The sequence below is a fragment of the Mytilus californianus genome, unplaced genomic scaffold (genome assembly GCF_021869535.1).
Source record: "Mytilus californianus isolate M0D057914Y unplaced genomic scaffold, xbMytCali1.0.p SCAF_1, whole genome shotgun sequence".
Classification (NCBI taxonomy): domain Eukaryota; kingdom Metazoa; phylum Mollusca; class Bivalvia; order Mytilida; family Mytilidae; genus Mytilus; species Mytilus californianus.
In genome coordinates, this window is record NW_026262581.1 from 95,014,676 (window position 1) to 95,039,052 (window position 24,377).

A 24,377-nucleotide genomic window follows, 5' to 3' on the forward strand; every position below is an offset into this window, starting at 1 on the left:
TGTATGCTCGAGTTTATCTGAATAACTCTGAATAACAATTTTTGTTTGAAACAAAATAAAAAGTATTATAAATTTGAAAAGATAACATCCTTCAGTTTTTTTCAACAAACAAGTCTTTTTGATATAATTTGTTTATATTTCAGAATTTTTGTCTTTAATAAATATCTGCTTTCAGGTTTCAATTGGTTAAATAGTTTCTCTAAGGCTACAACAACAAAAAAACAAAGGTACATATATGAGTTGATACATCATATCCTTTCTTACCCATTATGAACAAATATTTGACAAAGGTCAATCACATTCCAAAACCACATGTGTTTCTGGGCAGGTGAATTAAAAAAAACACTGGTAACATGTTGAATAATGTGTTAACAGCAAAAGGTAATTTGAGATGTAGCCACCGTGCCGGTCCCTCAGTCTTCTCAACACAAGTAAGGAAAAGTCAGATGGAACCTTATATGACAACTATAAGAAAGAGGGCAGAAACACCAGCACAAACTAATGGACAAACAACCCTAAATACTGAACGGTAGTATCAGGTCAATTATGCAAGAAAAAGATTTTATCAAGTTATGCACCAAGCTACTATCAAGTTTTTTTAAATATCAGGACAAAATTACTTGCAAAAAAATTTAACTACAATCATTAATATTTCTACCACTTCCTTCTATGTTTACTCACATCTTTTTCTATTTCTGTTTTTGCAAATACAGTAAACACATCAGCTATTCCTCCATTAGATATCCAAATTTTACCACCATTCAAATGAAATGTTTTACCATCCTCTGATAATGTTGCTCTTGTCTGTATTGAGGCAGCATCACTTCCACTATAAACAGATTTAAGGGAAATAACTATATGTTATGTCTTTATGATATCAACCAGACTTTGTGTCAAAATGAAGGCACCAGCAACTGGCCAAGACACTTTGATTAATTTATAAATAAACATAAATAAAATAGAATTGGTTTCTAAAGAGCTCCTTAATATCCAGTCAAATGATAAGTGAGTAAAATGACTTATTTTTTTTAAAGAAATGAAAATTTGTCAGATTAAGCATTCCCCAAGTTCATTTCTTATTAGAAATATGTATCCCATCCTCATCTAAAAAAAAATTTAATTTAGTTTTAGCAGCATTGCTCCATTAGACTTAATTTCTATTGCCATTTTACAACTATTTTCATTGTGAAAATAAGGACTACTGACCAGCTGATATTCATAACAACACATATTCTGACAATTTCTGCATTTTTGCCCCATCAATTCTTTGTATCCACTACATTTTTTTTAAACCAATGCCCTATTTTTAGTCATAGCTGTCATGTTTGTTGATAGATTGGGATATAAGTAAAAAACTTAAATCTATATACACTAAGGATCAATCTTGTCAAGTTTAGTAGTTTCTGAGATGAACATCTTTTGAAACAAACTAGAGGCTCTCAAGAGCCTGTGTCGCTCACCTGTATCTACTGTGGTTTTGGAAATCATGTTAAATAAGGTTTAAATCATATAGATACCCTAATAATGATTGAGGCCAAGTTTAGTTTAATTTGGCTCGGTAGTTAAATTAAAAGCAGAAGATTTTTGAAAAGATTTACAAAAATTACCAATAAATTGCAGAAAATAACTTTAAAGGACAATAACTCCAATAAGATGTCAATTGCCAATTGGTCATGTTAACTTATTTGTAGATCTTTCTTTGCTTGATATTTTTGCTGTTTACAGTATATCTCAATCTAAACTGATATTCAAGATAATTAACAAAAAATTCCTTTCCTCTGCTCCAAAATTCCCCTGACCTAGACTAACCCGCCGGGTCTGGGGGGCATTCACCCAATATAAGTATACTGAAAGAAAAGATATAATAATGGTTTATAGAAAAAGTAGCACTGAATAATTCTGAAAATGGAATATATTAAGGAGAAATTATTAGCATCCCCTGGAAAAAAAATCAAGTCATCCCATTGTAGTTTTACAATAGTTACTGAAGACCCCTTATCATTATTTAAATCAGTTTTCAAGTTGTGACCATTTGAAATTGGTTTTTTTTCATTTTTCCCAGAGACTTCTATAGTAAACCCCTATGTTCTATTTTTACCAATGGGGACGGTCCCCCGACCATGTTGGTTGTAGGGCAGGGTCATCGGATACATTTTTCAATCAAGATACTCTAATAATAATTGTGGATAAGTTTAATTCCATTTGGCCAAGCAGATTAAGAGGAGAAGAAAAATAGTGAAAATTTGACTCTAAAAGGCAATAACTCCTTAAGGGGTCAATTTGACAATTTTGGTCATGTGACCAGATGATCAATTAATAAACTGCTTCACTGAGCGCAGCTGGATATGCCCGCAGAGATCAAACCCTGAACAGTTGGGGCAAAAATGGACACAATATTCAAGCTTGATACAGGTCTGAATTTGGATTGTAATTAAATATTTGACATATTATAGGTTTCTGAATAAATGTAGTCAAAGAACTTGAAATTGGTTATATGAATTGAATTTATATTCAATTAAAGATTTCTTGCTGTTGTGCAATACACTGTGCTGTTGCGCAATACTTAGTAAATCTGTTGTCAGACTATAAACAAACAATAACTTCTCAATGTTATATCAGAAAATTATAAAAAAACTAAAGGGAGGTTATCTTAAAAGATATAAATCAGTCATCAAAGTTTAATGAAAACTGCTCTAAGCACTTTAAGGATATTGTCCAAAAACTTGAAAATCAACCCTTTTTTTATAAATAAAATCTTATAACTCGGAAACGTAAAATCTTAAATTTATAAAAATCAAAAGGGAGCTTACAACAATAGATATAAACAATTTACCAAAGTTTCATAAAAAATGCTAAAAGCATTTCTGAGTTATTGTCCGAAAACTGGAAAATCCCCCTTTTTTGTAATGTATAAAACCCCATAAATCGGAAACGTATAGTCTAAAATTTAAAAAATCAAAATGGAGCTCATGTCAATAGAAATAAACAATTCACCAAAGTTTCTTGCAAATTGGTGAAATTGTTTTTGAGTTATTGTCCAAAAACTGGAAAATCCCCCCTATTTTAATGAATAAAACCCCATAACCTCGGAAATGTAAAATCTAAAATTTATAAAATTCTAAAGGGAGCTTACATCAATACTGAATAGATATAAACAATTCACCAAAGTTTCATAAAAAATGCTGAAAGCCTTTTTGAGTTATTGTCCGACAACTGGAAAATCACCCTTTTTGTAATGAATAAAACCCCATAAATCGAAAACGTATGGTCTAAAATTTATAAAAATCAAAAGGGAGCTCATGTCAATAGATATAAACAATTCACCAAAGTTTCATGCATATTGGTTTTTGAGTTAATGTCCCACATGTTGACAAAGGACGGACGGACAGACGGACGGACAGACGGTTAACGGTATACCATAATACGTCCCGTAAACGGACGTATAAAAACCGTTAGATTTCCTCTAAATGCTTTAGTTTCAGAGATATAAGCCAAAAACTGCATTTTATCTCTATGTTCAATTTTTAGCCATGGAGGCCATCTTTGTAGGTGGGCACGGTCATTGGATACATTTTTTAAACTAGATACCCTAAGGATAATTTAGGCCAAGTATGGTTTAACTTGGCCCAGTAAAATTTGATTTTAAAGGGCAATAACTCCTTAAGGGGTCAATTGACAATTTTGTTCATGTTGACTTATTTGTAGATCATACTTTGCTGAACATTTTTGTTGTTTACAGTTTATCTCTATCTATAATAATATTCAAGACAATAACCAATAAAATGCTTCGCTGGGGCGCAGCTTGATACGACCGCAGAGGTCGAACCCTGAACAGTTGGGGCAAGTATGGACACAAAATTCAAGCTTGATACAGCTATGACTTTGGATTGTCATTAAATATTTCACAGCATAGGTTTCTGACACAGGATGAATGTGGTGTAAGAACTGGAAAAATTTAATTTACCTATTATGGTGGAATATCCATAAACTAAATTGTTTGTTAATTTCAATATATCAAAGAATATGTAGAATTCAATGTTTGATGTAATGTAATAAAGTTGAAATTTGGACTGTTTTTGTTCAATGTGGACCAATTTGGTAACATGTATAAATAATCAAAAATCTAAATACATGGGAGCCCATTTAAATACATCATAAAGGTATTAAAATAGAAAGTGACATCATAGTCATGGCTAAAAATAAACAAAAATCCTTAATCAGCAACATTTAAAGTAATATCTAAAAATAAAATTCCTTTGTAACCATAAAAGCCCATTTAAATACATCATAAAGATATTAAAATAGAAAATGACATCATAGTCATGGCTAAACATAGCAAAAAACCCTTAATCAGCATCATTTAACAGTAATATCTAATAAAATGCTCCGCTGGGGCGCAGCTTGATACGACCGCAGAGGTCGAACCCTGAACAGTTGGGGCAAGTATGGACACAACATTCAAGCTTGATACAGCACTGAATTTGGATTGTAATTAAATATTTGACACAGCATAGGTTTCTGACACAGAATGAAAGTGGTCTAAGAACTTAAAAATTTTCAATTTACCTATTCATACATGTGATGGACTGTGAAACTCAGATCAGGAGATTGGGAAATTTTGGTCAGGAGATTAGGACTCAGATCAGGAGGTTTTTAATTGACATTAATTTTGTTGTAAATGTAACCGTGTGCTGTAAAAATGGTCTTTTAAAGTGTGTTTTCTTCAACTTTCCATCCAATTTATTATGTTTATAGTACCCTTGTACTTATAAAGTTTCTCCATCTTTATATTCTACATGTTCAATCTAACATTGTTTTTTTCCAGTATGTTCTTTAAATTTTTTACTTCATATTCTATAAAACAATCATTGCAACCAGAACATTCTTTTAGCTGTCTGCAAATAGTTTTTATTTATTTTTTTTTTCTCTTGCAAATAGTTTTTATTTTTTTTTTTTATCTTTATTTATGGAACGCCACAGCTGTCTTATGTGGAACTCTGATATTACTTTATGTTGTTTTATTATTACTTGATGATATTTTGTCTTTACTTAATATGGTTTTGACATTACGTAATGATGTTTTGATATAACTCAATATGGAATAGTCATTACTTAATGATATTTCGATATTACACGATATGGTTTCGTATTGACTTGATATAGTTTTGTCATTACTCAATATGGTTTTGTCATTACTCGATGTGGTTTCACCATTATTTAATGTGGTTGTGTCATTAGTCAATGTGGTTTTAACATTATTTAATGTGGTTGTGTCATTAGTCAATGTGGTTTTAACATTACTTGATGTGAATGTGACTTAACGTTATGTAGTTGTTTCATTACATGATGTGGTTTTGTTATTTTTTAATGATGATTTGCCTATTCTTTATATGGTTTTAACATTACGTTATGATGTTTCAAAATTTGACGATTTTACACTACATGATGTGTTTGTTTCATTATTTGATGTGGTCCTGTCATTCTTTGATGTGGTTATCCCATTACTTGATGAGGTAAAATCACGTGACCAATTCGGAAAAACCTGTTCTATTTTTAGATAGATTTCAGGTTGTATGTGCCTGGGATGAGTGTTGCCATCCATCGAATTTGAGTTCGGGTTACTGTTTGAGTTAAACTTTGAGTTAGTCTTCGATTTCGAATTCAAGTCATTATTAGAATTAAAATTTTAGTTAGCATTGAGTTTCGAGTTGGACTTCGAGTTTGAGTCACATTTAAGGGTAGAGTTCTAGTTACAACATTAAATTTGAGTCACTTTTTGAGGTAGAGTTTGAGTAAGATTCGAATTTAAGTCTCATTTAGATTAATTCAGATTATGAGTTGAAATTCGAGCTATCTTATATGGGTTCGTAATTAAATTTTCTATCGCGGAACAAGGACTTTTGCTCGGGCTTCCGAAAAGAGGGCTCCGAGTTATGCGTACAAAAGATAAACAATGTTACAGTATACAAAACGCAACATAGAAGTTGAAATAAAGCTAGATGTGGTGTGATTGACAATGAGACAACTATCCACCAGAGTTTAAATGCAGTGGATGTAAGAAATCATATATAGGCAACCGTACAGCCTTCAACACACCGTTTAGTCAGCTACAAAAGGCCACCATGCACCATGTGAAAAAATTCAAACGAAAAAACAAACGGTCTTATTTATAAATAAACAATCTACAAAAAAACTCACATTTATACAACGACAACAATTGAACTTCATGCTCCTGACTTGGGGCAGGTACATAAAGAAAGTGCACGTGGCGGAGTTTAACATGTATGTGAGCGCTAAATCCTAACCTTACATCGGACTGTTACAGTTGTGTAACAGCACAACACGAGAAAAAAAAAGTAAACTAGACAAAGTGATGCCCCCGCACTCAACTCATTTAACCGCTTATACCCCAAAAATGACAAAAACAAGTTCAATTGTCTCCCAAAAAGAGCAAAAGATAATAAAAATAAAAACCCTGACCACATGCACACCTACAATATATGTACAAACAGCCAGCAGAGTGAAAACTTCCTAGCATTCAAACTGTAGGAGGAGTTATCTGGAAACGCTCTTCTTATGCAAGGAAATTTCCCAAAAAATTACAAAGTTCAACTATCTCCCAAAAAAGCAAATATTAATAAACATTAAACCCTGACCACATGCACACCTTCAATATATGTACAAACAGACAGTAAAGAGAAAACTTCCTTGGATTCAAACTGTAGGAGGAGTTATGCGGAATAACTATATACCCATAATGGGACGGACAGACGGACGGACGGACGGACGGACAGGGGTAAAACAATATGCCCCCCAGCTTTCAGTTGCGGTAGCATACAAAACAGTTTCATTTGGTTGATTCAATAGATCGGTATGACTGGGTAATATAAATCCATCGGGGTGATCTCGGATGCTCCAGAAAGGCACCCGTCGTGTTATTCGAGAAAGTACAAACCCAGTGATTTGGGTTTATTTGGAAGTTTACATTCAAGGAAAAGATGACGGTATTATGGTTACGACCACTGGAACGTGTCCGTCGTCACATGTGAAACAGATATTCCAAAAAGTTTATTTTTCAATTAGTGCGAGGTAGATCAGGGAATTCAATTGATTACAAATAAAAGATTGATATTCGTATAAGTTCAAATGATCATTTACGCTAAAAAAAATCGGAGAATTCTTATTTTATAGTATTGATGCTTTGTCGCTAAGTCCGAGCCCCTTCTCCCCCCGTTTCCCTGTAACTTTAGTGTGAGTTGATTTGAAGTGTTTCATTTGTTAACAATAAAGTTCAAGTCTTTTGATTTGTGTCGAGCCTGCGACATCAATGTAGCGGCAGTGAGACACAACAAACCTATATTTCGTCGTCGATAGTGGCGTCGGCGTCTCCATCTCCATTTTTTTTTATTTCTATTGAGTTTAACCTTTCATTATACATGTTACTAAACATGTATGCCATCATAATTTTGTACTTTTAGAATATCATACTGTATTTGTTTACCTCGACTATTGTATCTGTATTTATATTGTATGTTTCTCTGTAAACTTGTATTTACTTTTTAGAGAATAAAGTATCTATGTATCTATAGATCGTTAGGTTTCTAGTTTTTTACATTTTTCATTTCGGGACCTTTTATAGCTTACTATAGGGTATGGGTTTTGCTCATTATTGAAAACCATACAGTTTTGTTTTAGTTAATAAAAACCGAATTAAACTGTTTTGACATGATAAATTTGTAAACCTCAATGAAGTGTTTTAAAACTTGTATAGGAGTTATTCCTCAATTTCAAGAAAAAGCATCTACAGAAAAACATTTTTTTTTTAATTTTGTTTTTACCGATAAATGTATAGATAAATGTACAGTCGATCAACATGACGCTTTTACACTTACAGCAGCAATATCAGGCGAGACACATGGTTCCGTGGAATATTTTACAAATTTATTACAAAAATACTGCTTCCGTTTGAGAACTTAGGATAAAAACAACAGGACCAAGTGGTTTGGGAATATCCCAATTATGTCCGAAATACTGTAAACTTTTTAATACTTTTTTTCTTATTATTGTCTGCCGTTCCCCTTTTTCATATCAAATAACTCTGAACAACCACTCGAACTTTAATTTGAACTTTAACTCAATGGATTAGCGATACCCATCCAAAGCACCTTAAACAAACGCTATATTGAAATCTGTTTAAAAATAGAACATATTTTTTTCCGAATTGGTCACGTGGTTTTACGTCATCAAGTAATGGGATAACCACATCAAAGAATGACAGGACCACATCAAATAATGAAACAAACACATCATGTAGTGTAAAATCGTCAAATTTTGAAACATCATTGCGTAATGTTAAAACCATATAAAGAATAGGCAAATCATCATTACGAAATAACAAAACCACATCATGTAATGAAACAACTACATAACGTTAAGTCACATTCACATCAAGTAATGTTAAAACCACATTGACTAATGACACAACCACATTAAATAATGGTGAAACCACATCGAGTAATGACAAAACCATATTGAGTAATGACAAAACTATATCAAGTCAATACGAAACCATATCGTGTAATATCGAAATATCATTAAGTAATGACTATTCCATATTGAGTTATATCAAAACATCATTACGTAATGTCAAAACCATATTAAGTAAAGACAAAATATCATCAAGTAATAATAAAACAACATAAAGTAATATCAGAGTTCCACATAAGACAGCTGTGGCGTTCCATATTTATTATACAAATAGTTTTTATTTGCAAACTCAGAAATTCATTCTATCTGTAAAGTTAGGGTCATAGTTATTATATAAATTTCAATTTAAGCCTTAAAAGGAAGTATAGAATCCTCAAATAATTTTCAAATTATTATTTTTTTATTTGTCCTAAGACATTTAAAATCATTTAATAACCATCCTTTTATGATTATTTGTTCAATTTATATTTTATTTATATTCTTTTAAAAATTTTCATTATTAAATGGAAAGTAACTTAAAACAGGATAAATCAAGGGAAGTAACCCAATAAATACACAGTTTTTGTTACACAACGGCAGTTAGCCTGAGGTAAAAATCGTTGCTTACCAGTATGTTTGACACCCAAGCTGACAAGTGAAGCCATATAATTATGCATGTTAATTGATTTACAGGTAAAATATAACTTCAGGTAATGTCAGTTACACCAGATGCCTGAGATGATATGTTGGGCAGAAATTTTTCATTCATGAAAAATTTCATACACGGGATTTTTTCCTCTTCAACGGGAGGTCGGGAGGAGACCCCTGAAAACGGGATTATTGTACTCCCGTCGGGAGGTTCACATGTATGCCTATTCAAACCATATCATTATTATTTGCTTTTATATATAAATCAGAAATAACCAATTTAAAATGGAAAATGTTAAAGAAAAAAAAGGAAAAAAAAAATCCCCCCCCAATTTTTTGAACCCCCTTATGATTCACCGCCCCCAAACTCAATCCCAGCTTTCCCTTTGTGGTATGGTACCTTGCACTACAATTTCAGAGAGATTCATACACTTGAACACAAGTTATTGTCTGGAAACTAGAAAAATGCTTGTTTTTTGGCCCCTTTTTGGCCCCAAATTCCTAAACGTTTAGGGCAATTACCCCCAAACTCAATTCCAGCTTTCCCTTTGTGATATGGAACCTTGCAGTACAATTTCATAAAGATCCATACACTTACACACAAGTTATTGTCCTGAAACTAGAAAAATGCATGTTTTTTTGCCCTTTTATGGCCCCTAATTACTAAAATTTTGAGTGAAAACCCCCAAAATCAATCCCAGCCTTCCCTTTGTGATATGGAACCTTGTAGTACAATTTCATAAAGATCCATACATTTACAAACAAGTTATTGTCATGAAACTAGAAAAATGCTTGTTTTTTGCCCCTTTTTGGCCCCTAATTCCTAATATTTGGAGGAAATTACCCCAAAAATCAATCCCAGTATTCCCTTTGTGATATGGAACCTTGTAGTACAATTTCATAAAGATCCATACACTTACAAGCAAGTTATTGTCATGAAACTAGAAAAATGCTTGTTTTTTGCCCCTTTTTGGCCCCTAATTCCTAAAATTTGGAGACAATTACCCCCAAAATCAATCCCAGCATTCCCTTTGTGATATGGAACCTTGTGGTACAATGTCAGAGAGATCCATACACTTACACACAAGTTATGTCTGGAAGTTACAAAAATGCTTATTTTTGGCCCCTTTTGGCCCCTAATTCCTTAACTGTTAGTACCATAACCCCCAAAATCAATCCCCACCTTCCTTTTGTGGTATTGAACCTTATGGTAAAATTTCAATGAGATCCATTCACTTAAACTAAAGTTAGAGTGCGAAAACTAATGTGTATTCGGACGAATAGTCATGGCTAAACATAGCAAAAACCTTAATCAGCATCATTTAACAGTAATATCTAAAAATGGAAATTACATCATAAAGGTATTAAAATAGAAAATGACATCATAGCCATGGCTAAAAATAAACAAAATCCTTAATCAGCATCAGCAACATTTTATAGTAATATCTAAAAATAAAATTCCTTTGTAACCATAAAAGCCCATTTAAATACATCATAACAGATATTAAAATAGAAAATGACATCATAGTCATGGCTAAACATAGCAAAAACCTTAATCAGCATCATTTAACAGTAATATCTAAAAATGGAAATTACATCATAAAGGTATTAAAATAGAAAATGACATCATAGTCATGGCTAAAAATAAACAAAATCCTTAATCAGCATCAGCAACATTTTATAGTAATATCTAAAAATAAAATTCCTTTGTAACCATAAAAGCCCATTTAAATACATCATTACAGATATTAAAAAAGAAAATGACATCATAGTCATGGCTAAACCTAGCAAAAACCTTAATCAGCATCATTTAACAGTAATATCTAAAAATAAAAATTTCTTTGCAACCATAAAAGTAAAATAGAAAATGACATCATAATCATAGCTAAAAATAAACAAAAATTTTTTTTATTGGCAAATTTTAAATGGAGTTTATTATACTAAAACAATAAATTTGCAACCATAAACATGATAAAACTCCATTTAAACACATCATAAAAGTATTAAATAATTCAACTACTTCATAAGGCTATAAAAATAGAAAATGACTTCATAGTCAAGGCTAAAGGTAAACAAAAAACCTTCATCAGCAAAATTTTATATTGGCAAATTTCCAATGAAGTTTATTACACTAAAATTGTTGGCAAATTTCCAATGCATTTATTAACAATAAAGTTATTGGCAAATTTCCAATTCACATAATTTAAAAGCAGTGTAGATGAGATATTTAAATGAGTTTGAATTACCAACCTTACACTGCTTTTAAATAATGTTCTTTACTCAATTATTTGTCTATTAAAATGGAAACCCTTGTTTTTTAACCTTTTTTCCCCTTATTCCTTAAACATTAGAGCCCCAAAGCCAATTATTACTTTCCAATGTAACCTAAATTTCCAATATACATAATTTTAAATTTCAATTCCTCATGATATATAACCGTATCATTATTATTTTCTTTCATATATAAATCTGAAACAACCATCTTTAAATGGAAAATTTTAAAGAAAAAAAAAGGAAAAAAAAAAATCCTACCCCACACACATTTTTTCAACCCCCTTTTGATTCATCATCCCCCACCTCAATCACAACCTTCAATTTGTGGTATGGTACATTGCAATACAATTTCACAGAGATCCATACACTTGAACACAAGTTTTTGTTGCAAACTAAAAAAATCCTTATTTTCGACCAATATTTGGCCCCTTATTCATAAATGTTTGAGCAATTAACCCCAAAACTCAATTCCTACTTTCTCTTCGTGATAAAAAATAACTAACTTAAAATGTAAATTTTAAACAAAAAAAAAAGGAAAAAAAAAATTACCCCTTTTTTGACCCCCGCCCCCCTTATGATTCATCACCCCCACCCCCCTTTCCCCCCAAACCAAGCTCAATAACAGCCTTGCCTTTGTGGTATGGTACCTTGTAATACAATTTTAGAGAGATCCATACACTTGAACACAAGTTATTGTCTGGAAACTAAAAAATGCTTATTTTAAACCCCTTTTTAGGCCCCTTATTACTAAACGTTTAGGGCAATTACCACAACACTCAATTCCAGCTTTCCCTTTGTGAAATGGAACCTTGTAGTAAAATTTCAGAAAGATCCATACACTTACACACAAGTTATTGTCATGAAACTAGAAAAATGCTTGTTTTTTGCCCCCTTTTGGCCCCTTATTCCTAAAATTTTGAGGCAATTAACCCCAAAATCAATCCCAGCATTGACCCTTTGTGATATGGAATCTTGTGGTACAATGTCAAAGAGATCCATATGCTAACACACAAGTTATGTCTGGAAGTTACAAAAATGCTTATTTTCGGCCCCTTTTTGGCCCCTAATTCCTTAACTGTTGGTACCATAACCCCCAAAATCAATCCCCACCTTCCTATTGTGGTATTGAACCTTATGGTAAAATTTCATAGAGATCCATTCACTTAAACTAAAGTTAGAGTGCGAAAACCATTGTGTAATCGGACGACAACGCCGGACGACGACGACGACGACGCCAACGTCATACCAATATACGACCTCAAAATTTTTTTGCGGTCGTATAAAAACTGCAAAATTTCCATAAAATTACCAATTCAGGGGCAGCAACCCAACGACAGGTTTTCTGATTTTTCTGAAAATTTCAGGGCCGATAGATCTAGACCTGATGAATATTTTAACCTTATCAGATTTGCTCTAAATGCTTTAGTTTCAGAGATATAAGCCAAAAACTACATTTTACCTCCATGTTCTATTTTTAGCCATGGCGGCAATCTTGGTTGATGGGCGGGGTCATCGGGTACATTTTTTAACTAGATACACTAAGGATGATTTAGGCCAAGTTTGGTTTAATTTGGCCCAGTAGTTTCAGAGGAGAAGATTTTTGTAAAAGTTAACGACAACGACGATGGACGCCAAGTGATGAGGAAAGCTCACTTGGCCCTCTGGTCCAGGTGAGCTAAAAATACAAATAACAGGTATAAATTAATAATTGTCATTGTATGGCATAAACTCCAAACAACAGTACATTTTCATTCATGTGACTTATTTGCATGTCTTGCCATGATGCTTATTTTATTTTTCACTTTTACAATATCTGCCTATTTATAAAAGTTTTCAAGATATTAACATGTATAACACAAAAATTTGTAAAATAATCAACACTTAATTGATGATCATTTGCTATTTACAATTTCAGATGTATTTTATGACATATGTATGTATTATTGCTTTCAAGATGTTAGGTAGGAATGTTTAAATTAGTCAAGAATCCTCAACTTGGGTCAATATTTCTATCAGGATTCTTCTGATAATATTGGTTTTTAAAATTGTTGAGAAAGTAGGCACATGAACATTCCGAGCTTTTGTCACATTTTCTATAATGGTGGCGTAGACATTAATCAATGACTTGCAATTTCCCCCTTTTGTTATATTTTCAGTAATAACAGTCATTTTAATTCATTGACAGGAACACAGAACCAAATCTAAAAAAGAGAGCATGATAAATACAGTACCATAACTCCTCAATGTCATATCTGAAATTTATAAAAAAAAACTAAATGGAACTTACTTTAATAGAGATAAACCAGTCATCAAAGTTTCATGAAAACTGCTCAATGGATTTTTGAGTTATTGTTCTGAAAACTAGAAAATCCTCTTTTTTTTATGAATAAAGTCCCAATACTCCAAACTATAAAATCAGAAAATTAAAAAAATCAAAAGGGAACTTATGTCAATATATTTAAACAATTAACCAAAGTTTCATAAAAACAAGCATTTTTAAGTTATAGTCAGAAAACTCGAAAATCACCAATTTTTTATGAATAAAATCTCACAACTCAGAAAGGTAATATCTAAAATTTATAAAAATCATAAGGGAGCTTACGTCAGTAGATATAAAAAATTCACAAAAGTTTCATGAAATTTGGTTAAAGCAATTTTGAGTTATTGTCCAACTTGTTGACGATGGATGGACAACTGTATACCATAATACGCCCGTAAATGGGCATACAAAAATAGATGCCCTATGGATTATTTGACCAACTTTGGTTTTAGTCAGTTTGCCTGGTGATTTCAGAGGAGAACTTTTCTCTTTGAATTTACAGACAGTTGAAGACAAGACATATCATGGATGCCAACTGATAATATAAGAATGGATCTAAATTTTTTTTTGGCCAGATGAGATAAAAAGCAGCTTATCTGAAGCTTAATATCATTAAATTCTGGTTAATTACCATAATTTTTTTGGAATAAAATTTTCAAAATTTCCTTACGATTACTAAGAAGTTTCTATCCTACCTGGAAGGTTCAGTTAAACAGAAAGCAGCCAGATGTTCACCTGTTGCTAGTTTTGGAAGATATTTTTGTTTCTGAGATTCAGTTCCAGCAATCAGTATTCCCTGTATAAATATAATTAAGATTCACAAAAAACATGTAAACCATAAAGATAGACTTTCTATTCACATCAACAAAATACCAAAAGGGTAAAAAAAGTCATACTTTGGACTACTGAAGATAAATACTAAAACTAAATCAATACCAGCAAGATCATTTTTATTGGTCACTAGATAGTGTAATATGTCATAAATTTAAATTCCGCTATGGACTTAAAAATATGTATGACTTTTGACTAACTCCTATGTCTATTAGTGGACTGGTTCACTGTTATAAATGATAAGCACTTCCTGGCAAATTAATACATGTAACATTCTCCAAATGTGATTGCTCTTGTTCTTCTGTTTTGAAATTATTGCTAAAGTTTATCATAAATAACAGGTTTCTGTAGATAAAAACATTACGAAAAAAGTAATGAAAGTATGGGTACTCTTTTCCAATTACCTTAAATAAAAAAACAAAAACATAAAATAAATCAATTTGAAAACTTTTACAGAAACCTTTATATTCTGAAGCTTTATACAAGACATTTCAGCATCCAATTATTTTTACTCTTTCTGCCTCTGAAGAAAAGTGTTGCATTTCCTGTGATTAAAGTGAAGAGATGGAGTAATAGCTCAATGCTATACCCCTCACTAATCACTAATGCACTACTTGGCAGTTAATATAATTTTCTACTTTAATATTGTCTTACTTTTAGGCCAATGGACTGGTGGGCTGCTAATGTGACTGATATAGAACCATCAAGTGCTGTTATTTCTGCTAGTCTGGCAAATTCTGTAGCATTAAGTCCTAACCCACCTAAAATGTTCAAAACTATATATTTTCTGCATTGAAAATATATATATGTTCCGGACCATATGAGTATTTGGACTATATGAGTTTGGTCATGACCATATGTGTATACTCATATGGTCCGACCATATGCATACTAAATTCATTCGTCAGGACAAATTGACCATAGATAAATATGTCCAGTATACTTTTAACTTGTAAACTGAATTCACTGGGTTATCCATCGTCCCTTTATTCAATTAATCATGAAAATATTTATTCCTGTATCATGTTGCACATAATCACGATTACAACAAGAATGTGTCCATAGTACACGGATGCCCCACTTGCACTATCCTTTTCTATGTTCAGTGGACAGTGAAATTGGGATCAAAACTCTAATTTGGCATTAAAATTAGAAAGATTATATCATAGGGAACATGTGTACTAAGTTTCAAGTTGATTGGACTTCAACTTCATCAAATACTACCTTGACCAAAAACTTTAACATGAAGCAGGACAGACAGACAGACGGACGGGCGAACAGACGCACAGACCAGAAAACATAATGCCATTACTACTATAGCAGGTGGGGCATAAAAACTCTTCCAAAATTTGAAATTAATTAAATTTTTATAAACTCTTTTTTTACATCGTGATGACCGTGAAGGCATTCCAATGTATTGCTATCGCCTAGATTTCCATTACGTAACTTTCGTTTGGGTTTGTAACCAATCTATAAACATGATAAATACGCGGATATTAACGAGTGCAAAATAACATTCCTTATCGTTTGTTATAAATACATCTCTTCAATGAATACTGATAACAATATTTTTGTTAAGAACATAGATTAATAAAATGAAAATGTTTTGTCGTTAGATATATATGTTATAGATATTTCATATCTTTTGGATAGTTTTGCGGTGTTTCGTAAATTATACCATAGCTTTTGTTGAAACCCCCGGCAATAACCTCACGAGACGAAGTCGAGTGAGGTTGCCGAGAGGTTTCAACAAAAAACTATGGTATAATTTACAAAACACCACAAAACTATCCAAAAAATATGGAATATCTGTTTTAACCTAGATCGCATCTTTTGCTGTTTAAAATTGTATATTTCATATATTTTTGTTTGTTTACTTTAAAAATAGTTTTGATAAGAATCAGTTAAATAACCCTTTTCGGGCCTTACACATAAAGCTCAGCCTACTTTCTAAAATAAGCACGGGCTTCTGAAACAGCGAGAAAATCAGTAAGACGAGATGTTTCGACAGCGATGGATGCACATTTACATTGGTGACGGATAACGTTACAGACGAACTAATGTTTAAGGAATTAGATGTTCTGGATATGGATGCAAGAGACTCCAGATTAAAAGTTGAACTGCAAAGGGTTAGTTTTTTTATTTTATCAAAATGTTCTAATTTTAACATTTCAACATTATTGTTATTACTTGAGCAACCTCGTTAAAGTCTAGATGTCAGCAATGTATAACAAATCAGGTGCGGGTCCAGGATTCTGAAAGGGGGATCTAGCAAGCCAACATTTGGAGTAATACAATGAAAAAGTCTATGCATTTACCAAATATGAAGCTCCTTAAAAGGGGCTTGCTCCCTGCCCCCTCCCCCAAATAAGCTGCCTCGGCAAATTTAAACCTATACATGTAGCTGTACAGTGAAGCCTATGGAATACAATCCAAGTATAAATCTCAATAACCGAAAATCAACTTATATTTCCCTGTATAATATATACACATTTTATATATTTTTTTAATTTTTATTTGTTTATTTGTTCTAGGAGCGATTTTTTTTCATTTAAAAATATAGGACAACAGAGTTGGTGTACGTGGGTTCAATTCCCACCCTAGGCATTCATTTATATATTATATAAAATTGTGAAAATTATACCATAGATATCTATGGTATAATTTTCGGTTATTGCGATTTATACTCGGGTTGCATTCCCATAGGTTCCATTGCACAGTTATAGGTTTAATATAAGTAAACAAGAGTGCACATGCTGAAATGTCTCGCCTACTATACTGATCATTGATTTTATGTTGATAGTCCTACATATAAAGTTTTACTACAAGTATCACATTAACATTTATGATCCAAGAAAATGAGGTCAAGGTCAGATAAACCAAGCCGGAAATACATGTACACCTTTAATACAATCCCTCCATACACAGAATATTGATGACCTATATATAGCTATTGCTTATAGTATAAAAGAAACAGACCAAACCATGGAAATTCTATATTGACCAATGAACCATGAAAATGAAGTCAAGGTCATTTGAACCCTGCCAGACAGACATGTACACATTAAAATCATTCCAAATATAGTTGACCTATTGCTTAAAGTATCTAAGAAAAAAAGTTAACCAGGAAAACTGAACATTGACCAATCAACCATGAAAATGAGGTGAAGGTCAAATGATACCTGCCAGACAGACATATACACCTTACAATCATTCCATACACCAAATATAGTTGACCTATTGCTTAAAGTGTAAGAAAAACAGACCAAAACACAAAAACTTAACATAAGCAATGAACCATGAAAACGAGGTCAAGGTCAACTAAAACCTGCCAGACTGACATGTATATCATTAAATATTTCCATACACCAAATATAGTTGACCTACTGCATACAGTATTAGGAAAACAGACCAAAACACAAAAATTTAACATTTAGCAATGAACCTTGAAAATGAGGTCAAGGTCAAATAAAACATGCCAGACTGACATGTACATCGTAAAATATTTCCATATACCAAATATAGTTGACCTATTGCATACAGTATTAGAAAAACAGACCAAAACACAAAAACTAAACTATGACCACTGAACCATTAAAATGAGGTCAAGGTCAGATGACACCTGCCAGTTGGACATGTACACCTTACTATCATTACATACACCAAATATAGTAGACCTATTGCTTATAGTATCTCAGATATGGACTTGACCACGAAAACTTAACACTTGTTCACTGATCCATGAAATGAGGTCGAGGTCAAGTGAAAACTGTCTGACGGGCATGAGGATCTGGCAAGGAATGCACATACCAAATATAGTTATCCTATTACTTATAATAAGAGAGAATTTAACATTCCAAAAAATCTGGACTTTTTTTTCAAGTAGTCACTGAACCATGAAAATGAGGTCAAGGACATTGGACATGTGACTGACAGAAACTTCGTAACATGAGGCATCTATATACAAAGTATGAAGCATCCAGGTCTTCCACCTTCTAAAATATAAAGCTTTTAAGAAGTTAGCTAACGCGGCCGCCGCCGGATCACTATCCCTATGTCGAGCTTTCTGCGACAAAAGTCGCAGGCTCGACAAAAATCATTGATATGGTAAAGCATGCGGAAGAATATCTCAAGAACATTTTGCGACAATCCCGGCAAGGACTGGTAACTCTGCATGGAAGATTGTTTTTGCGGGAAAATATGAATGCCTACTCATATCCAATCTTTTAGAAAAAATCGAATTTTTACAGAAGAGTGTCCACCATGCACTTGCACTGCGCTCTTACTAGAATAGTAGAATAAAATGATCAAACGGATGAAAATTATATATACATGTAACTGTTATATTAATATAATATATAACAACAAACCAGTGTATACTGATTTGCATCACAACAATATAATAGTTATTACGGTGAGGTTGAATTTCCTGTCATGTATTCATCATCCACGCACGAACTTGTATCAGAAAAATAAATATCTCTGTACATTAACCTCAGTTTCAGGTATAGAGATGGGATTTTTTTCTGTGACAAGTGCTTTTGACAATCCACAAGAACTTGCGTTCATCAGATGTTCAGTACTTCAGTACTTTGATTATATCAAATTGAAGGGTTATACCTTAGAGACATTACATCTGTTGACAAGGCAGATTTCAATAATCTTAGCACATTCATTAAAAATCAATTAAAACAACAAAAACATGAGAAATTTACCATACCACCAATAAAGATAAATGAGCTATTTGATGAGTTAACCAAACTTGATGTAAATAAATCATCGGGAACTGATTATATTGGACCCCAAATCCTTAAAATAAGTGCCCCATATATTGCCTCTCCTCTCGTATACATATTCAACAGAATGATAGATACTGGTATATATCCTTCATTACTGAAAAATGCTAAGGTAACACCAGTTTACAAAGATGGTGACAAGGTTTTAGCAACAAATTACAGACCCATATCTGTTCTTCCATCTCTATCAAAAGTATTAGAAAGGCATGTCTCAAATAACATGTACAAGTACTTGACTAAATTTAAACTTTCACATCCTACACAATCAGGTTTCAGGCCACATCATTCTTATTGCACTTATTGATATCATTGACAAATGGCTGCAAGAAATGAATGATGGTAATTTAAACCTAGCAATACTGTTGGACTTCAAAAAAGCATTTGATCTTGTAGATCATGACATTCTTTGCTTAAAGCTTGTTATTTATGGATTCAGTGAGTCTGTGGTAGGTTTTTTCAGGTCATACCTAAGTAATAGAACACAGCAAGTAAACATTTGCAATATTAATTCTGATAAAAAAGATGTGAAATTTAGTGTCCCCCAATGATCTATACTAGGTCCTCTATTATTTGTCTTATTCATAAATGACCTTCCCGTTTGCATTAAAAATTGTAAAACAGACTTGTATGCAGATGATACTATTCTTCATAAATTTGGGGAAAACACAGAAAATTTACATGATGATGTACAAGAAGATTTATGCAGAGTTGAAGAATGGTGCAAAATGAATAATATGTTCATCAATACATTGTACTAAAAAAACAAAATATTTGGTTACTGGAACAAGTCAGAAGTTATCAACTCAATCTTTTCAACCAAATTTACAAATAAATTCAGAAACACTACAAAATTCATCCTGTGAAAAATAATTAGGTGTTAAAATTGACAGCACACTTAGCTGGACAAATCAAATTGATCAAATTTGTGCTAGCATTTCATCAAGAATATACCTTCTTTCTAAGTTAAAGAAATTTTTAGATATTAATGCCAGGAAAGCATATTATAATAACAAGGACTTATTTGAATCTGGAATAATTTTGAATTCTGGAAAATTGATAAGAAATTTATGATGAAAACTAACCTAATTTAGTAGGGTTAGCCATGCATGCATGGCTAAGGGGGTTAGTTAGTTCATACTGGAATATCAGTGAAAGTAAAATTAACCTTAGCCATGCACGCATGACTAACCCTATTTAGTTGGGTTAGTTTTCATCATACATTTCTTATCAATTTTCCAGAATTCAAAATTATTCCAGATTCAAATACTTCCTTGTTTAATGGGTATATTCTGCAGCTCATCGATTACTGCTGTACTGTTTGGGGAGAATGTAAAAATGAAGGGATAATAAGAATACTAAAACTTCAAAAAAGAGCAGCAAGATTAATTCTTGATGCAGACCCTTTATCCCCATCAGCCCCCTTATTTAAAGAACTTGGATGGTTGACAGTAGAAAATAGAATCAAATACCACAAATATTTACTGCTATTTAAATGTATACGGAAAGAAGCACCACAGTACCTACTTCAAAAGTTTCAACTTATATCTGTTGATAGTCCTTATGCTTTAAGGGGTGTTACTCAAGGTAATTTGATAGTTCCTAAGCCAAAAACTGATCTGTTTAAAAAATCTTTTGCTTATTCTGGATCAGTTTTATGGAATGGACTACCATATGAAATGCGTAAAGTGCAAAACACTTTTTGTTTTAAACAAATTATAAAACGATACTTGAGGCAGTCCCAACTATTACTTTTTTAGAATGTATGATTTTGATTTGTATATAATATCTATTTACTACATGCACTCTGTAACTGTTTTATATGTTCTAATGGTACATGTACACTGAACTATCATGACTGTACGATTGTGAACTGACTATGTGTTAATATGTTGTATGTTTGCTTTTTTTTCTCTTATTATTATTTTTTTACTTGTATTGTATATGAGGGCCTTAGGGAAGATTAGTAATTGTAACTAACTGTGTTTACCCTCTTTAAATAAAGAATTTATTATTATTATTATTATTATTATTATTATTATTATTATTATTATTATGAAGTTTATATTACAGTATATAAATAACACATATCTGAGAGGGTGATAGAGCAGATTGTTACCCCTCGAAAAGACATTGACAACCTTAGCTTTGCCTCAGTTGACAATGTTTTCTCGGGGTAACAATCTGCTCTATCACCCTCTCAGATATGTGTTATTTAATTTATTATAATAAATGTTCTGTTATTACTGTCTATTAAATTTCAAATTCAAAGAAATAAACTGTGATGTCTTGTACATAGCAATCATCCATATTTATTAAAGCGCACACTTGATCAAGCGTCTCCGTGAAGGGTAATAGAGTGTTTGCCATGGGATAGAGTAAATTGTCTCCCTCCTAATTACAACCAATCAAAATCTGGCATTTTGACAATAAGTATAATAATATTAAATGTTAAAACAAGGATTTATACAGCAAGTCTTACTATGTACATGCTTGATTTAACATTTCAACCGTCATCATGTTAATTACCGGTACCTGAACCATACGCGTATGGTCGGACCATATAAGTATATACTCATATGGTCATGGCCATATGCGTATGGTCAAAATACTCATATGGTCTGTTACATATACAAACATTGAGATGTTAAATATAGCTCACATGGCTCTTTACAGAAGACAAGAGTGCACACGCTGAAATGTCTCGCCTTCTTTACTAATCATTGATATTATGTTGATAGTCCTAAATATAAAGCTTTATTACAACTGTCACATAAACTTAACATTAACCAAGTAAACTAAACATTGACCAATGAACCATGAAAATGAGGTCAAGGTCAGATGAACCATGCTAGGCAGGCATGTACAGCTAACAATTCTTCCATACAACAAATATAGTTGACCTATTGCTTAAAGTTTAAAACACAAAAACTTTACACTGAGCAATGAACCTTGAAAATGAGGTCAAGGTCAAATAAAACCTGTGTGACTGACATATAGATCATAAAATATTTCCATACACCAAATATAGTTGAACTATTGCATATAGTATTAGAAAAAAAGACCAAAACTCAAAAACTTAACTTTGACCAATGAACCATGAAAATGAGGTCAAGGTCAGATGACACCTGCCAGCTAGACATGTACACCTTACAATCATTCCATACACCAAATATAGTAGACCTATTGCATACAGTATAAGAAAAAAAGACCAAAACACAAATACTTAACTATAACCACTGAACCATGAAAATGAGGTCAAGGTCAGATGACACCTGCCAGTTGGACATGTACACCTTAAAGTCCTTCCATACACCGAATATACTAGAGCTATTGCTTATAGTATCTGAGATATGGACTTGACCACCAAAACTTAACCTTGTTCACTGATCCATGAAATGAGGTTGAGGTCAAGTGAAATCTGTCTGACGGGCATGAGGACCTTGCAAGGAATGCACATACCAAATATAGTTATCCTATTACTTATAATAAGAGAGAATTTAACATTCCAAAAAATCTGGACTTTTTTTTCAAGTAGTCACTGAACCATGAAAATGAGGTCAAGGACATTGGACATGTGACTGACAGAAACTTCGTAACATGAGGCATCTATATACAAAGTATGAAGCATCCAGGTCTTCCACCTTCTAAAATATAAAGCTTTTAAGAAGTTAGCTAACGCGGCCGCCGCCGGATCACTATCCCTATGTCGAGCTTTCTGCGACAAAAGTCGCAGGCTCGACAAAAATCATTGATATGGTAAAGCATGCGGAAGAATATCTCAAGAACATTTTGCGACAATCCCGGCAAGGACTGGTAACTCTGCATGGAAGATTGTTTTTGCGGGAAAATATGAATGCCTACTCATATCCAATCTTTTAGAAAAAATCGAATTTTTACAGAAGAGTGTCCACCATGCACTTGCACTGCGCTCTTACTAGAATAGTAGAATAAAATGATCAAACGGATGAAAATTATATATACATGTAACTGTTATATTAATATAATATATAACAACAAACCAGTGTATACTGATTTGCATCACAACAATATAATAGTTATTACGGTGAGGTTGAATTTCCTGTCATGTATTCATCATCCACGCACGAACTTGTATCAGAAAAATAAATATCTCTGTACATTAACCTCAGTTTCAGGTATAGAGATGGGATTTTTTTCTGTGACAAGTGCTTTTGACAATCCACAAGAACTTGCGTTCATCAGATGTTCAGTACTTCAGTACTTTGATTATATCAAATTGAAGGGTTATACCTTAGAGACATTACATCTGTTGACAAGGCAGATTTCAATAATCTTAGCACATTCATTAAAAATCAATTAAAACAACAAAAACATGAGAAATTTACCATACCACCAATAAAGATAAATGAGCTATTTGATGAGTTAACCAAACTTGATGTAAATAAATCATCGGGAACTGATTATATTGGACCCCAAATCCTTAAAATAAGTGCCCCATATATTGCCTCTCCTCTCGTATACATATTCAACAGAATGATAGATACTGGTATATATCCTTCATTACTGAAAAATGCTAAGGTAACACCAGTTTACAAAGATGGTGACAAGGTTTTAGCAACAAATTACAGACCCATATCTGTTCTTCCATCTCTATCAAAAGTATTAGAAAGGCATGTCTCAAATAACATGTACAAGTACTTGACTAAATTTAAACTTTCACATCCTACACAATCAGGTTTCAGGCCACATCATTCTTATTGCACTTATTGATATCATTGACAAATGGCTGCAAGAAATGAATGATGGTAATTTAAACCTAGCAATACTGTTGGACTTCAAAAAAGCATTTGATCTTGTAGATCATGACATTCTTTGCTTAAAGCTTGTTATTTATGGATTCAGTGAGTCTGTGGTAGGTTTTTTCAGGTCATACCTAAGTAATAGAACACAGCAAGTAAACATTTGCAATATTAATTCTGATAAAAAAGATGTGAAATTTAGTGTCCCCCAATGATCTATACTAGGTCCTCTATTATTTGTCTTATTCATAAATGACCTTCCCG

The 24,377-nt window shown here is 32.5% G+C and overlaps 1 protein-coding gene and 1 long non-coding RNA gene across 2 annotated transcripts in view; both read right to left on the reverse strand.

Moving 5' to 3' along the window:
• LOC127710426 (complex I assembly factor ACAD9, mitochondrial-like) overlaps positions 1-24,377 on the reverse strand; it is a 53,060-nt gene that overhangs the window by 16,345 nt on the left and 12,338 nt on the right. The window contains exons 4-6 of the mRNA XM_052216257.1: positions 15,194-15,300; positions 14,404-14,504; positions 682-829 (exon numbers count right to left, since the gene is read on the reverse strand). Of these exons, the coding sequence (XP_052072217.1) occupies positions 682-829; positions 14,404-14,504; positions 15,194-15,300 (356 nt within the window). The remainder of the gene's footprint in view (positions 1-681; positions 830-14,403; positions 14,505-15,193; positions 15,301-24,377) is intronic.
• Positions 8,762-10,388, reverse strand: LOC127710826 (uncharacterized). The gene is made up of 2 exons (XR_007986348.1): positions 9,999-10,388; positions 8,762-9,837 (listed from the first exon to the last, which is right to left on the reverse strand). It is a non-coding gene; the product is annotated as an uncharacterized LOC127710826 (long non-coding RNA).